Source organism: Pongo pygmaeus, chromosome 6 (genome assembly GCF_028885625.2).
Source record: "Pongo pygmaeus isolate AG05252 chromosome 6, NHGRI_mPonPyg2-v2.0_pri, whole genome shotgun sequence".
Taxonomy (NCBI): Eukaryota; Metazoa; Chordata; class Mammalia; order Primates; family Hominidae; genus Pongo; species Pongo pygmaeus.
Window position 1 is genome coordinate 71,128,632 of NC_072379.2, and position 12,220 is coordinate 71,140,851.

The 12,220-nt window shown below is 34.1% G+C and overlaps 1 protein-coding gene across 4 annotated transcripts in view; it reads left to right on the plus strand.

Annotated features, from left to right (window-relative positions):
* Positions 1-12,220, plus strand: part of MEOX2 (mesenchyme homeobox 2) — a 74,864-nt gene that overhangs the window by 49,990 nt on the left and 12,654 nt on the right. For all 4 annotated transcript variants that reach the window (XM_063667511.1, XM_063667512.1, XM_063667513.1 and 1 more), the window contains one exon: positions 10,007-10,179. In XM_063667511.1, the coding sequence (XP_063523581.1) occupies positions 10,007-10,179 (173 nt within the window). The remainder of the gene's footprint in view (positions 1-10,006; positions 10,180-12,220) is intronic.

The window sequence follows — 12,220 nt, forward strand, 5'->3', positions numbered from 1 at the left end:
CAGGATTGTCAGAAATAAATTTGTTTTTTTTTAATAAATTATTCACTCAGGTATTCTGTTATAGCAGCACAAAATGGACTGAGGCAGATAATAGTTACATTTATGTTCTTAAATTTCTATATTGCATGTATAATTGAATTTAAGATCTTCAAAGAAATGATTTAGATGCTCTGTAATTGGGAAAATCTTTGCAAAAAACAATCACAATTTGATAATAATGCAGATTCGTCAACCTGAGATTGTTTTCCTTCTTGCCAGTACAGCTACAATCATGTAACAGATCACAAGAATTTAACTTCACTAGCGCAGTCAAAAGGAAACTGATGCCTGAGCTAGAACCCTATGTTGTTTGGTATTTTATAATTAGTTTTATTTCATTACCTTTATGCATTATTTATTATTGTTTATAATTGGTTTATTATACTTTGAATCTAAAGCAAAATCAATTTATAAATTCTTAGTCATTAATCTTCCAATGTGATTATTTCAGAAAAAATATCTAAGGGATTTTTTTTCTCAAACCCACTATATGAAGAAACTCATAATTAGAGAATATTTCTAAGTAAAAAATAAGAGCACAACATTTAAGAGAATCGGCTTGTAAGTGTTTTCAGTAAATACTTCTTATCTTGGTCTTCTACAAATCCATTTAAAAGTATTAATTAAACTTTTTTTATACCTTAACAACTAGGCAGAATGTGACTCCTAGCTTCCTACATTTATGTACCTGTTTGCCAGGACTCTAAAAGAGAAGAAACACACATACTCACACAAACACAAGCACACTATCTGACTCCGTTTTATTGGGTATGCCAGGTTTGGTTATGTTTCGTTGAATTTCCAAATAAAACTTTCAGAGGAAATAAAATTTCATACATTGATACCACTAAGCCTTGTAAAGTGTCACCTCCCCAGGTTCCTTGGAAAATTGTAATTAAACCTTCAGCTTCATTTGTACATTAGCCAAAAATAACACATAGATACTTTTAGGGGCCCAATCATTTTTCAATGTAAAGTGCAACTCTGCTAGTCACTGTGTAAATTCCTAAATTCTTAGATTTTTAGATTGAGGTCCATTTTAAAAACAAAATTTTCCTACATTTTAAAAAAACTAATTCTAACACATGATTTTATCAAATGCATAATTTTCAATCGCTAAGGCCTTGGACCACAGTCCTCTGCTAATAACGGCTAGAGTTTACAATTGATTATTGAGTGCCCATAATATGTAGGCATTGTTCTACATGATTTGCTTAATTTAACCCTCTTCACTTAAAGTCTGTGTTAAAGATGAGCACAGTGGAGACAATAGGGGTTGAATAAGCAGATAAGGAGCAGAGAGGATGCTCTTAATATCTGTGTATTTGGAATCTTTGGTACTCAAGATTCTGTTTGAGTATTTTAGGTTTCGTAACCATATTTAGTATCACAATTAAATGGCAGTGGTCCTCAAATCCTTGTTGTGAAAAGGCCATGCAGTAGGTAAAGGGTATTTCAGGAGTTCATAAAACGTATTCCTGTTGGTTTCTGTAGCTGAATGACACTTAGGCCTGAAACATTCTGTGACTATTTGTGACCCTTGATGAGCCCTTCAGCCACTTTTAGCCTCACTTTTCTCAGGTAGAGAGCAGGTAGAAATAGATGGTTTCTAAGAATCTCCTCAATTTCTAAAATGCGTGCCTACAAAGTCAATATTTATTAATTCAGTCAGTATTTAATTAAATGATATGGATGTAATCAAATAGTTGATTTATTATTAGCGCTTATGTGTTTTGATGCATTGTGGAAACATAATACTTCCCTCTGAAATTTATTGAAACTATCACACCTCTGAGGGATGGCTTAGGGACATGGCAATTTCTATGGTGATGCCATATGTGTCATTTTACTGTTCCGTGTGGATAATCCTCTGAAGTTAGAGTCACTTATTCTGCAGTTATATTTTGGGTGAATTAGCACTGACAAAATCTCTTCTTGAACAATTTTATCTGCAAATAATCTCATCATTGGCTTGGAGGAGACAAGGCGTGACCACAGTATAAAGGTGGGATTATTTACACATAAATAATGCATACAACTTATGAATCATGTTGGCCATTCCTAGAGAGAGTTGTATAACTGAAAGTTATTGATATCTTCATCCAAATATTATCTATATGCAATGATTCTCTACTGGGAGCAATTTTTCCCTATGGGGTACATTGGGAACTTAGGATTGCCAGATTTAACCAATTAAACTACAGATATCTGGTTGAATGAAAATTTTCATACAACAATAAACATTTTAAAATACAAGTATGCTTTGTGTAATATTTGTAACATACTAAAACTTTATTTATTGCTTGTCTGGAATTCAAATTGGACTGGGAGAACCATATTTTATTTGACGACACTAAAATTAGGGTTGAGGTTTGCTACAAGCATCCAGTGAGTAGAAGCCAGGGATGTTCTAAACATTCTACAAAGCCCAGAACTGTCCCCGCCTCACACCAGATGTCTTTATTTTGAATATGTTTATGTTTCATTGAATACAAATGTAACAAGAATTATCCAGTCCAAAATGTCGATAGTGCTGAGGTTCAGAACTGTAATCTCTGGGCAATATGTTCCTTCACTTAGTATAACATTCAATCATTTTGGTTTCAAATTTTATAATAGGGAGACTGATTTGGTACTTTTCTATGTGAACATGTTTGGAGATATCATTATAAATATAGAATGAAGATAACATTACCTGTCTGCCATTAGTTACACGAGATATGTGTAAACATGTCTTAAAAGTTAATAGAAAGCAATAATAAATGATACTTTTCCTTTTTTGAAGCTGAAGGTCAGTTAAATTTCTATGCCAGAACAAGGCTCCTTAGGGTTATCTTAGTAATTGTAATCTATAACCAGATCCTAAAGTCAAAGATACAGCAGAATAGTAGGTGTTTAATATTAGAAATACAAAGATGAAGATGACAAAATTCATAATCGTAAGTTACCCAGAGTCTAGAGTCCAGAGAAGCAAAGCAGACATGAAAATAAATGAAAAGTTCAATAATTTCTATGTCACTGCTTAAAAATATATTAAAGCCACTATGATGACTTGCTAAAGAAATGGCTCAGAATTACAGCATAAACGCAAGTCCTTACACTCTGAGAAGTTGTGGGCTTGTCTTTCATAATATTAAAAAAAATACTCTATGGAAGTTTTCCTGTTGCATGTCCAAGGGTTTTACTGCACTACCAGCAGAATTGGTGCTGAATTTTCTGGCATCACACTGCAAATCTGTATGGCGTTATCTGATGCCATAAGAGGGCTCAATCCTTTTTGCCCTGTTGACAGCTGTAAATTAGAAATGTCACAATTCTTTTGGCCTTTGCCAAGTTACTATTGTCCTTAATTTGTGAAAATAGTTTCTTTCCCTCCCCATCTTCTCAAATATGCAGTAATACCATGTAATTCCAGGCCATTTGCTGACATAAGAGCTGAGTAGGAGGTGAATGGGGGACACATGTGGAAGCTTGAGTTCTCTTCACTATCTTGCCTATTGCTTCTGCGTGTATTAAAATTAAGTGTGAATGCAAGTATTATTTTTATTGACCTCCAATGTCTGAATAAACTAGAACAAGAACTGGCCTCAAACACTTACGTTCTAGTGTGGGAAAGAAAGCATCCGTACAGTGACATAATGTGGTAAGCATTGTGAGAAAGGAACAAAAGGAGTTTGAAGGGAGCTGACAGAAGTGGTACCCTCTTTAAACTAATATAATCAGGGAAAATGGAATGGAATGCTTTATGTCAAAAAGTCTTAATCAGGGCCTTTAGTCCCACTGTAGGTGCAAACGATGACCTTTGAGAAGTCCTTTGCTATTAGACAGATCCAGGCACATGTGCCTTGTTTTGTTGGATGGATAGCCATGATCTTTCTTTAGTTTATGTTTTCTCTCTGGACTATAGCAAGAGCCATAAAGTCAATTCTGGGCTCTGTAAACTCTTTCTAAGCCTAGAAATGTGTAGCAAAATCTACAAAGTTTATTTTTACCCAGAACTCTTGTCCTGGTTTTGTTTTGCGTTAAGTGCTTTGAAGTTGGCAGTTAGAAGAATCAAATCTGTGTCAAATTTGACTCAAGTAAATTGCATTATATTCCTATTTTATGTGTCTCTGGCCTTTAAAAATATTTTTAACAAAAATACTTTGTTTTTGTTAATTTTGTTAAAATTTGTTTTGTTTTGGAATTGCATATTAATCATGATATTAATTTCATCACCATTTTTAGTTCTTTGTGAATTTGTCTTTGTACTTAGGTCATGGTGGAAGAACCATTGGTTTGGCATCTTCTTACTATGAGGAAGCATTACATAATAATAAATTCTAGGAAAGGAAAGATAAAATAACAAAATGACACATTAAAATCTCATCATTTAAAAATAAGGGTCTTCACTAAACAGGCTATAAAGTGAAACTGAATTCATGTATTGATGGGCACAAAAAATAAGGAATTAAAATGAGTTATGTACTATGCACCTATTTTAAAATGGCTAAAATTTCTGTAACTTCCATCATCTCAAAATTGTAGGGAAGAGAGGAGGAAGCAAAAAGAAAGACTTTGTTCTAATACTCGCCAGTTTATTCCAGCAGTGCAATGCAATGCCAAGGAAATTTTATTACCTACTTCAAGGAAACGTCTACATCTAAGGTATAGAGGACTTTAGACACCTAAGTATTTTATTTTTGTATAAATTCTGAGATATGTGTTTGCAAATTTTTCAAATCCATATCCATGCTAAGTTGCTAAATTTCTACCAATTTAAGAATAATCTTGTGCTATTTTCTCCTCTGTCTCTCTCTCTTTCTCTCCACACACACACACACACACACACACACACACACACATTTAACCTTGGCTTAACTTGCTCTTTTCTTTTTGGTAAAATTTTATAGCCTGTGATAAATTTATGATATTTCCAAAAATTAAAATTCTCTTTCATATTAAAATAACATGTAAAATATATAGATTTTATAAAGCATCTCAAACCTTCATACTTTTCCCTTTTATATCATTGCTTTGTACAGCATAAGTTATAAGTTAGCAATTGTAATATTTTCTTATGTAAGTAGCTATTGCTAAACACTGATGCAATCATGTGCATAAAGTTTTCATCAATCTCATTTTAAGAATGAGTGGTGTAAACATAAGCCTAAATATATTGAGAAAAAGTCAAGTCAATAAACTTAAATTGAAAAATTGTTACATAAAATTTTTAGCTATACAGTTACTCTTTCAATATAGACCACTATGTATGAACTTAAATGCCTTTAACAGGAATAAATAGGATATCCTCTATAAATTATTTGTTCAAGACATATAATTGGCTACATAAATATAATAAAAAATAATCTGTCTTCAATTATACTAAATTGGGATTTATCTGATTTATTTCCTCCCTGAAAGCATATTAGACAAACCCATGAATAATCAAGATATTGAGCAGAGAGGATAGATAGTGAAAAAGAGTACATCTGCCAATTGATAATCACTGCTCAGCAGGTACAATGATTTTTTTTTTTTTGATTTTTTTTTTCTTTTATTATTATTATTATTATTATTATACTTTAGGTTTTATGGTACATGTGCGCAATGTGCAGGTAAGTTACATATGTATACATGTGCCATGCTGGTGCTTTTGCATTTTGAAGACAACTATTACAATAATAATTACAAATCAATGGAAATTCCTTTTTTGGTATGTAAAATTTGGGTTTGCTTTGTAAGAGAAAGTATTATTATAGCTATCAAAGAGGTACAAGAAATAATAGATGTTTTCTGGCTATCCTATTCTGGATCTAACATAGTGGTGCTCGATCCAATTTTTAACTCCTCACACACCTTAGTGTATAATAGACACATTCATGAATCATAGTAGCTCGCTATGACTGTGGTTCTCAAATCTGGAGAGTGGATTGGCAAGACGATTTAAGAACTCCTGGAGGAGGTTGTTTACTTTGAAAAAAGAAGAAACACTGAGAAGCTGAAATGCTCACTCATTAATGAGCTGGAGTAGCAAGTTGGATAAGTGCCCATAAAGAAGGCAATTTCCCCTTTAAATGTGAAAATTACTAGCACCAATAGAATGATTTCATAAATTTTTCTGCCTCCATCCACAATCCCTATGCCTATGTAAAAATTATTAGCTTTCCATAACTACGGGTTTGTGCAGTTTTGTTAATAAATAATGAAATATCTCTCATTTTGAATAGTTTACAAAGTATTGATACAAAAGTTACATCAATATGCTGAGGCTTAGTATTCATTTTTCTTCAGGCTATGGAATAAGAATTTATATTAGTCTAAGCTATATAGACATTCCATTCCATTTTGATATTTTACAGACATAGGTGAGTTATGTTCTTCATTTAAACGAGCTAATACGTTTACCCAGAGTAGCCAAAAACATTCTCAATCATACTTTTATTTCTCTTTTGCTAAATAGCACTCTGTGCCACTAGTGAACAGACCAAGCCCTCCCATTGCTTGTCTTCTATAAAACATTATTATCTTTTGGCATTCTCTTGCACTAGGGGAAATAAAAAGTCACATGTGGAGAAGTTCTAAATGCTAGACAGAAATGATCCTTGGAGGGCAATTTTTATCCTCCACGGAAGTATTGCAGACTTCTTCCATTAGCGTAGTCCCAGGGAGCAAAAGGTTAGGGAACTGAGACTGCCAACCATACCTGAACACATAAGTCAACATTTCCTCGAAGCGCTGAGAGAGTGTGAATGGGCCCACAGGTGCATTAAAGTATCTGAGACGAAAAACAACAATTGTAGTATTTTACATTGGAATATACTGTACAGATGGTGACATATTGTTTGTGGTTGTAGGGAAGAAAGGAAGTCCAGATTCCCCCCTCAGCACCTACCATTTGGCATAGGATATGGGAGGTTGAAGAAAAGGGAGGGACTTTTGCCTCACTTAAAACAGCTGGGAAACAGATGGAAACTGATGCAAAAATTGTCAAATGCATGGTGCAAATCTTCCACCCATTTTCTACCAAAGAAAGTCTAGTTAGGTAATGGCAGTAGAGGCCTTAGGGTCAGCAAGTGATAGGCTTTGGAAACTGTAAAGAAAGAGGTAAAAAAATTTTAAAAACCCAAGACTGTAGGAAATACAAATCCAGAAATGCAATTCTAAGAAGCATGTTTTCAATAAAAGAGAATGAGGGTTGTGATGGAAACCACACTACAAGGGTAAAAGTACCTTTTACCATACAAGGGTAAAAGTAGTGGCTGGATTAATCAACACTGGTGCCACTTCAACTACATGAACGTTCTCTCTCATAGGAGGTGATATCAAGAAGCATACATCCACTCTCTGTCATCTAATTTAATGTAATTTAATTACAATTTAATGGTTCCTTCTGTGGTTATAAATATGAGTGTGCACAACTTACTTCATTTTAGTCATTGGATTTCACTTTGTGAGCAATTTTTGGTTTGGTATTCAAGCATTCAGTAAATAATTTATGGATTTAAATATTGAACTACAGCCAGATTTTAGCTTAAATCCAGTCACTGACTGTATAAACCTCCTGTTGTATATTTCCAGTTACAATGAGTGTGTATATAGACCCATTACCTGTGAGTGTCCTTCTGAGCATTGGCCCATGTTTTGTGTTTTTGTTTGTGTGACTGTGTGGTATTTATGAAGTACTTTTGAATATTGCAAAAGTTAAAGAAGATCACTTTCAAAGAAACTCAAATAAATACAAGTCAAAGCCTTTCCTGAATTTGAATTTGTTCATTCATGCTTACATAAGGGAATGTGCTAACCATGAATCATTCAAATTGAATTGCTCATGAGAAAAAATGTGCTGGCTTTACTGTCAGTTTCCAGAGTTGCTTGACTGAAAGGAAAAGAGCATTGTCTCCACATAAAGAATAATCAGCCACAGATTTTAGGCAAAGCAGGGATCCAAATTGGCAAAAGTTCTTTCAATTCACCTGAGAACATGGATGCCTGTGAGAGGGTCTTGTTATCTGAATATTCTGTACTGTGACTGAGTTTGCAGGCTGCAAGAACAGCCCACGGAAAAGTTAAAAAAAATCAATCATTTGGAAATGTTGTTCACACAATGCCAGAATAGCTAAATGCTCCACCAATGTGGATGCTGACATATCTGTAGCTAGAGGCAATTGGATGATGGACTGCAGTTTCCATCCTTACAGCCAGGTAAGTTGGCACCATGTAAACATGGCCTACCTGAGAGCACATACATCATCTCTTATGTCACTCACCTGGTCCCAGTGGCTTTCTATAAAGTGCAATCAACCTGTGCATGACATGTCACAAACTACTTTTGTGCTGGATAAAGCCCCACATGCCCTGCTAAGGTGAGAAGCTAGCTGATACAGGGATAAGTGACAAGCCCAGAAATGTGGTCAGTGAATGAAGAGTTTCCGATAGCACCAGTGCACCAGTGAGTGAAACACTCTGTGATCCATCAGAGGATAAGTAATAGTCAGTGTGCCAAGTTGTTGAGGCAACTTATTGCTGCTGCTGCTGCTACTAGACCTAGAAAACTTCACATCTGGCTCACTTAGATACTGCTAAGAATCAAAATAAAAGTCTTTACATTAAAGTGCCTTGTCTAGTGAATTTCCATTATGCAGGGTCCTCTTTAGTTCAGCTAAACATCCCTCAGGCAGATAGAAAGAAATAGAACACTAAAAAATTCATTTTTGTACTTCTTAGCATATTTAAGCATCATTGCATGAAAAAAACATAATCTAAAAAGATCCTGTATAAGCCATGCTGTATTATATTCGTCAATTAAAAAAACTATTAAAATGTCACTCTTTGAAACCTTTGGTTAATGATCATCTTTCTACATCAATTTTCTATCATTTGGGCTCCTAGAAGAGTTAAGTGTATTCACACTTTTTAAAGATATCACAGCTTGTTTGTACATGTGCAAAAATAATTAGATACCAGAAATAATTTTCAGGAGAGCATTAATGTGCCCTTTTATCTTGATTATGTTGATATTTCACTGAGGATAAATTTGCCCTAAGTTATTAGAGCTGGGTATGATTACTTTTTACTTGGCGTGTGCGTGTGTGTGTGTTTACTATTGATTCATGTTCTGGTTTTTAGTATATTAAGAATGTCTTCTGACCTACATTTCAGGGGTATTTATGAGGATAAAAGAAATTCTATACGTTAGTTATGTCTTGAACCCTTAAGAGGAAAAATGGAATGATATGCTTAAAATTGTTATTGGTATTTTCCACTGCATTATAAGATTTGATGTTGTGGATCACTGATGGTACATGTTGTGCATCTTATGTTTATCTTATATATAATGAAAAACATTTTAAAACTCTGTTCATAGTTTAAATCATATGAACACAATTTCATTTATAGATTCCATGTTGGACTAAGTATAATATAAAATAAAAGAACATTGCTATTGTCCTCAAGAATTTTACTTATATACAGATAAAAAAGCCAATAAGTACACACATACTTTTACATGTGCTCAGTCTGAGCATAAAATTTTTTATGGTCCAGTTGTTAAATGTTTGAATTTCTCAAATACTCCTATATTGAGATGCCACTTTTTAAAGGATTACTATGTTCAATCTTACTTAGACCTCAAGTACGTATGTTCAACAACTTATGAAACAAAACTTCATATCTAAAAGTGTTTTCTAGAGAGGTTTTGGTTTATCTTAATGTCATATTACAAGCAGTTAGAGGTTTTGTTAATATTTTATAAGAAGAAAATTACATGCTTTCCCAAATAGGCTGTGAGTTACCTGAAGGAAGATGGGAAAAAATAAGAATCATATCTCCCCCTGTTGAGCTGCCGTCAGTCTTATTGTCTTTGGTCTCTATTTGTTCCATGTCTGCGCAGTACCCGGAAAAGTAGTAATTCAATAACTGTGAATAATATGATTGCATGTGTTTGAATAAATGAGTTATTACCAATTCTGTCTCCCTTTTTTTTCAGACTCCCAGGAAGGAAATTACAAGTCAGAAGTCAACAGCAAACCCAGGAAAGAAAGGACAGCATTTACCAAAGAGCAAATCAGAGAACTTGAAGCAGAATTTGCCCATCATAATTATCTCACCAGACTGAGGCGATACGAGATAGCAGTGAATCTGGATCTCACTGAAAGACAGGTAAAGCTGGACATTGTCATTATATGATCTTTTTTAATTGCCCTGGGTCCACAGTCTTCTTTGCCATGTTTGAAATACCTAGATCCAGAATTCTTGAATACCATTTGGAAGACAGGTATACTATTCCATGATAAAATTTTGCCAGCAAACTGACAAAATTAAAAATAATCTAATGATATTTAAAAGAAAACCACACTTATTGAGTTGAAGAAAGAATCCTCCTATGATTATTATCCTTCTGTATTTTTGGGTTTTAAAATATTATTTCTTTTACATAATGATGGCATACAGTGAGGAATTGTGTGTGCTTATATGTTAAAATCTCCTTATTTGGCATATTAGAAAGTTGGTAACCCCAGATTAGTGTTCTGTATTGCTCAGGATAGGGTATGATACGTTGCAGTAACACATTCACCCTCAAATCTCAATGGCATAACATAAAAATGTTTACTCACTCTCCATACAAACTCTACACGTCCAGCATTCCAGATAATCACTCACAGACCCATTCTGACTCTTTAGCATCTCAACATGTGGTGTCCATGGTAACTACAAGAAATAAGAAAGAATTGGAAGTTTATGCACTGACCTTTAAATGTTTTCACCTGGAAATTAGCCATGTCACTTCTATTTACACACTAATGTCTAGAATAGTCATGTCTATTAGCCATGTCACTTCTATTTACACACTAATGTCTAGACTAGTCAAATGGTGCAGCTTAGGTGCAAGATGGCTGGGAAATGATGAAAGGCAAGGACACATAGATCATTGGTAAATATTTCTGCCCCTTTACCCAAAATATTTTTGAAATTGTATTGGTGTCAGTAATTCAAAATTCTGCTACCCACTCAGAGAATACTTTGAAATTATTAAGGTTTTTGGACGCCAATTAATGAGACCTAAATAATGTTTTTAAATTAATTGCTTTTTAGGTCCCTTTCTTGCATTTTTTTTGAATGACAAATGATTTGTTCTAACAGTGTTCCCAGTGAGCTCCTTGTACAGATTCTTGTTTCCCTGAGGAGAATCTAGCCTACTGCCGGTTAACAGTTGCTAATCTTTACAAAAACATTCCTGAAAGGCAAATGCAAACATCTTTATGGACAGTGCAGTTATGATTGGCACTCTTAGGGCTAGAGTCTCATTTCCTCTTTCACTGTGTGTACCTCCTCCAGGATCCCATTGGAACCAAAGAAATATCAACAGGGTGTGGACAAATGAATGCATGTCTTAAGAGAGCAAGTTATTTTATCCAATTTCTTAAATGATCTGCTTTCCTTCTGTTAATTTTTACATTTCAGCTTTGGTAGGTTATTTATGGGTAGTAGAAATATACAGAGGAACACTTTTCTGTGGTTTTATTTATTGGCAGTTTATATTTTATTACATATTATGACTAGTACCTATGTTATGGAGCACAGCATTTTCCTTCCCTTGGACTTCACATACAAAATTCCCTCTATGTGTTCAACATTTGGCATGCTGGAAAGCAGGATCCAAAATCTACATCATCAGACCTCTATTTTATTATTTTTTTTAAACACGGAACAGGAAAATAAAAAGGTGTATGTGGAGGGAGAATTACACACTAATGTTCTTATATAGAGATGGTGAACTCTGGGAAATGCAACCGTGTTTTATATAGTACATGAAGGAACTAGGAAACTAGGATTTGCTTCCAATCTGTAGAAATGACAGGATCCAGTACTGTGCTCTCGGCCAAGAGGAAAAACAAGATTCTGTACTTGACAGTTTGGGGATGGTCTACGGTTATCTGTCATTGTTTGACCATGGAGCAGAATCATTTATTTTTAGAAGCAGTTTTGTAAATCTGGTTTGAAAATGTTGAAAGTGTCTTGGATATTTCTTCTTTCTAACTGAATTCACAAGCTTGGTAAAGAATTACATGCAGGAATTATATATACCTATACATACTATTTTAATGTTTTTTGAAAAATTCTTTTAACATTTTGTGTTAGTTACCCTTTGCTGTGTAACAAACCACTCCAAATCTTAATGGCTTCAAATAATAACCAAAGT